General features: G+C 36.3%; 1 protein-coding gene across 1 annotated transcript; it reads right to left on the bottom strand.

The window, feature by feature from the left end:
• Positions 1–1,915: 1,915 nt before the first annotated feature.
• Positions 1,916–4,227, bottom strand: LOC107955062 (glucan endo-1,3-beta-glucosidase 12). The gene is made up of 3 exons (XM_016890771.2): positions 3,803–4,227; positions 2,399–3,712; positions 1,916–2,092 (listed from the first exon to the last, which is right to left on the bottom strand). Exons 1-3 carry the CDS (start codon positions 3,861–3,863, stop codon positions 2,058–2,060), a joined length of 1,410 nt encoding a protein of 469 aa, XP_016746260.1. The 5' UTR covers positions 3,864–4,227; the 3' UTR covers positions 1,916–2,057.
• Between the last annotated feature and the right edge of the window lie 333 nt (positions 4,228–4,560).

Genomic DNA, 4,560 nt, shown 5'->3' with positions numbered 1-4,560 from the left:
ATTTGTTTTATTATAATATACATTAAAATTCATTTACCAATTAACCTTTAATAATAATAATATTTAACATATATGCTAAGGTCATTCTTGTCAAATGCCTCCCACTAGCTTTAATAATGGTCTATTTGCCACATAAAGCCTTCACATTAAAAGAACAATTATTATTCGGCCCTATTGAATTTAACCCTTAAATTTTCATTTTACGCAATTAAATCCTTTCATTTAATCGGACACTTAAACGATAAAATTAAAACACGAAAATTTCACGCAAGCAAATTCACACATAATAGACACAGAAAATAATATTAAAATATTTTTCTAATTCGGATTTATGGTCCCGAAACCACTGTCCGACTAGGGTTTAGATCGGGCAGTTACATGTTCCTAGCTCATATTATAAAGGTTAGCTGAGTTAAAATCACAACTTTCAATTATTTGAGTTAGTTGATTTAAGACCGCAACCTCACACAGCTTACTGATTTAAGATCAAAACGGATATTGAATAATCTTCTCTGAGTCCGCTAGTCTACAACTTTTTTCTTACGGAAAATACAGTTCACAGTATTTTGCGTTACAATTCTTGACTCATGTCCCACACTATCGGACAACAAAATTTGTTCAATAAATACCATTTAATTTATTATTTGTTCATAGTACAATTCTTGACTCTAAAATTATCATTTCTCTTATTTTGGGACCTCTATCTTTATTTCCGTTGATTATTTGTATCAACAAATACCATTTAATTTTGTTGTATATTATTGAGGTAAAAAAGTGCATATATATTATATTTATATATTTTCTACATTGGGTTTGAAAGATTCCCACCTAAAATAGGTTCTAAGGTTAGTAGAAAATCCCCCCATTACATTGGTTATTTGAGCAAAACAAGGAGAATTTAGTTATGTTGTGTGCTTCCTTCCCATATAACCCAATTTGATCAACAAATGTGGTTTTAAGTCGCTTTTAATTCTTGCCGACCGTGTTAAATCAATTGATATTAATATTATTGTCAAAGAATATAAACTCGAATGCAATAAAATACGTTCATCATTTCATTTAAAATTGCTTTTAATACTTATTCTAAAATTGTTTTTTTAAAAGAATATTGATATAGTTTTATTATAGATTTTAATTATATATGTTCTATTTGACACAATATTTAGAAATATTTATAATCTTTCCCCTAATTCATAAATAGGAGGATAATGCACTTTAACGTAATCGAACTCACGTCTTACTGCATAAATAATAATGCTCATACCAATTAAGTTAAAACTGAATCAACAAGTCGAAATTTTAAACTCTAGCCAAAAGTTAAAATTTAAAACTTAGAATTTATTTTGATGATGATGGAGTCGATTTTGAGTAACCTCATATTTTTACTAGAGTTTATGAACTTCACAAAAAAATTTATTTGTAATGTTCTCTAACTTTATAAAAAAAATCATTTTAATTTTTCACTTAATTTTTCACTTTTTTAATCTTTAAAGTTGTACTCTCTTTTTTTGTAAAATAGATAAAAAAAAGTTAACAAGCGTGAACTAGTGTGGACATATTCGTGGATTGCCATGTAAATATCACATCAACAAGTAATTAAATTTTTCAAAAATCTCAGAAAGAAAATCCAAAGAAAAATAGAAAGCCATTAAAAATATTTAAAAAAATGTAAAAATAAAGAGTATTATATATTTTAAAAAAATATATATTAAATTTATTTAATTACTGATGTTTATATCGACAAAATGAATATTTTTTCATCTAACTAAGCTAATTGATAGAAAAAATACAAAAAAATATTACACCTATTTTGAGTTAGCATTTGTTCAATTCAATCTTATACTCAAACACAAATAAATAAATTTGTCTTCTTCTACATAAACATCTACGACGTGAAACAAACTGGATGATGAGATTGAAAAGTAAAGATGGAATAGAATAACATATTTAGAATCCATTGATTTATACACAAAGGAAGTAAGTTGCTAACAAATCCAACTAAAATACACAATAATACTCCCCACCCTAAAAATTCATGATTTCATTCTACCACTCTTTCAGTATCCCGTCGGAAATTCGCAATCACCATACTCTGCAAAATTAAACCAAATATTTGCATTAAAATGGCAGCATTATTACCATTAATGTTTTTATTATTTCCCACTGCACTGCGGCCCCACACCACGTCAACTTTTGCAAGATTCCAATTTTCCTTTCACCCCTCATCACGTGGGTGTTTTTTTTTCCTAACCTGGCGTGCACTGTGGACCACCCACTGTGCACGTTAGTAACTCCACTTTACATCTCGCTAACGTGGACCTTGTTAAAAACAGTTTTTATGCTGAAAATAATTTAATATGCGCCGAATTAAAGAGGGAGAGAAGGATAGAATACGCACTAGGGGGTTGGGTGACGACGTAGGCCGCCCCGCCAAAATAACACGTCCCCATGTGGCGTCCGTTCTTTTGATAATAACTGTTGAAAGCGAACGAAGCGTGGGCTTCCAGGGTGTTGGGATCGTAACACGTGGCACCTGGTTGGATCGAATGGCAATCAGCACCTCCTTCACCGCAGGCGAAATCTAGAGCTGCCTGCAGCTTCTCTTTTCCAGCTTCGCCGTTCGCAACGCACCACGTGTTCCCCGTCGTACTCTTCGACACACCCCCTTTTCCTCCGTTGACGGGTTGATTCCCGGCCTCCGGCGACCGCCTGTCATGGTAATTCTTCAACCCTTCTACAGTGAAAGGGATATCGTAAACTTTTTCCTCTGTCGGGTAAAAGAGGCCGTAATTTCGTTCGGATGTAGGCCCGACTTTGTTGTTTTCATTAAAAAGGGCAAACAGATAAACGGTAAGATCTGCTTTGGGTCTCAAAGGGGTCCCACCGCCGGTCAAGATCCGACGGACCAGATTCCCGTTATAAGCGGCGGCGTTTTCGGCACTAGCACCGATCTCATTCTCATCCCCCTTTGAGGGCCAACCCGTTTCCGTCACAACCAATCGAATATCATCATATTTCAAAGCAGACATTGCCGCGAAAACGGCATCGATTTGAGCGTCGAAAAGACTAAAATACCTCAACCCGTTACCCGCATCCACCACACCCGGATTCTCTCTAAACAAAGCGTAGTCCAAGGAGATGACGTCCGTGTTTGACTCATAAGCAAAGAAAGGATAAGCATTGACCATAAGGAAAGACCCGGTTTGGCGGAGGAAATTCAACATGGGTTTAAAAACGGGTTCAATAAGTTCGGGTCGGAAAGATCCGGCAGAAGACGGGTAAGAGTTTTGGAGAGCGGAAAGGGCAATGGGGGAAGAGATTTTAATATCCGAGTGAAGGTTGGACTTAACCAAAGCTTGGTGGATATTTTTCATGGCGGGTACGAGGAACTTAGTCGTATTGTGGGGGTCCACGAAGACTTCGTTACCGACGGCAATGGCTTCTATTTCAGTGTGAGGGTAGTAAGCGGCGACGTTTCGCTGGACCCAAGAGTTAGCAAAGGAAGTGCTTTTAGCAGCGGCGAAGAGTTGCTCGTTTGGGAGGTCGACGGTGACCTTGATTCCGGATCCAGATAATGCATGGAGAACAGCCGGGTCAGTGTCGTAGACTTTGACACGGTTTAAAGCTTGGGATTTAAGTAGTTCCACTACTTTGGTAGCTGAAGGAAGGTTGTTGGCGATTCTTCCGTAGTTTACTCCAATAGAACCACAGTCTGCAAAATGGGAAAAATAAATGCATCACCCAAGAGAAACAAAAAATACAACCATTTTTTTAATAAAAAAAAGACCAAAATGTTGGTTACCTGCAACAATGAAGAGAGCAGAAATGAGTAAAAAAGAGAAAGAAGCGAAAATGGGCACCATTGCTCTGCTCTATGACTTTTTTTCTTTTTCCCACTGAGAAACAGAGCAGGAATGAAGTGAAGAAGAGGAAGAGAGAGTAGTGGGAGTTCAACGGTAGGGTTTTGAGGAGTGTATAAAAGAGAAAAAGAGTGGGGAAGATTAGGTGTTTGAGCAGATCGAGATGGTGGGGGTGGGACCTGGTTGTCAGAAGAAATTGACAATAACCAGAGAGAGAGAAAGAGAGAGATGCTGGGCGGCAGAGTTTACAAGGACCACGATTTCCCCCACTTCGGTAATCTATATTAACAATTGGCTGCATCGAAAATCGTATGGTGTTTATACTACTATTTAAAAATTTTATGTTAATTTCTATACAACATTCTCGTTCTTAGAAAATTAGTGAGAGAACCTTAGTCAGAGCTTTTGTAAGAGGAAAAACATGGCTTGAATTGGGTAAACACAAGACCACTCCATCCCACGTGGCCCTACTTTCTCTGCCCTCAGCTGTACAATTCCTATGCTACTCACCTTCATCACCCGCAACGTGTCACCCGTTGTCCATTTCATCCACGTTTACCCTTTTATTTGATTTACTAATCTTCATGGTTAATTAAATAATTTATTTTAACAATTGATTCAGTCGATTTTACTCAAAAATTAGTTCAACTCATCCACTTGAATTTGATTCCGATAGCTAATTGTAGAATTTTTAAATTTA

The sequence above is a fragment of the Gossypium hirsutum genome, chromosome D07, assembly GCF_007990345.1.
Source record: "Gossypium hirsutum isolate 1008001.06 chromosome D07, Gossypium_hirsutum_v2.1, whole genome shotgun sequence".
NCBI lineage: Eukaryota > Viridiplantae > Streptophyta > Magnoliopsida > Malvales > Malvaceae > Gossypium > Gossypium hirsutum.
The sequence above is the reverse complement of the archived record's forward strand: the minus strand, read 5'-3'. Positions and strand labels throughout refer to the sequence as shown.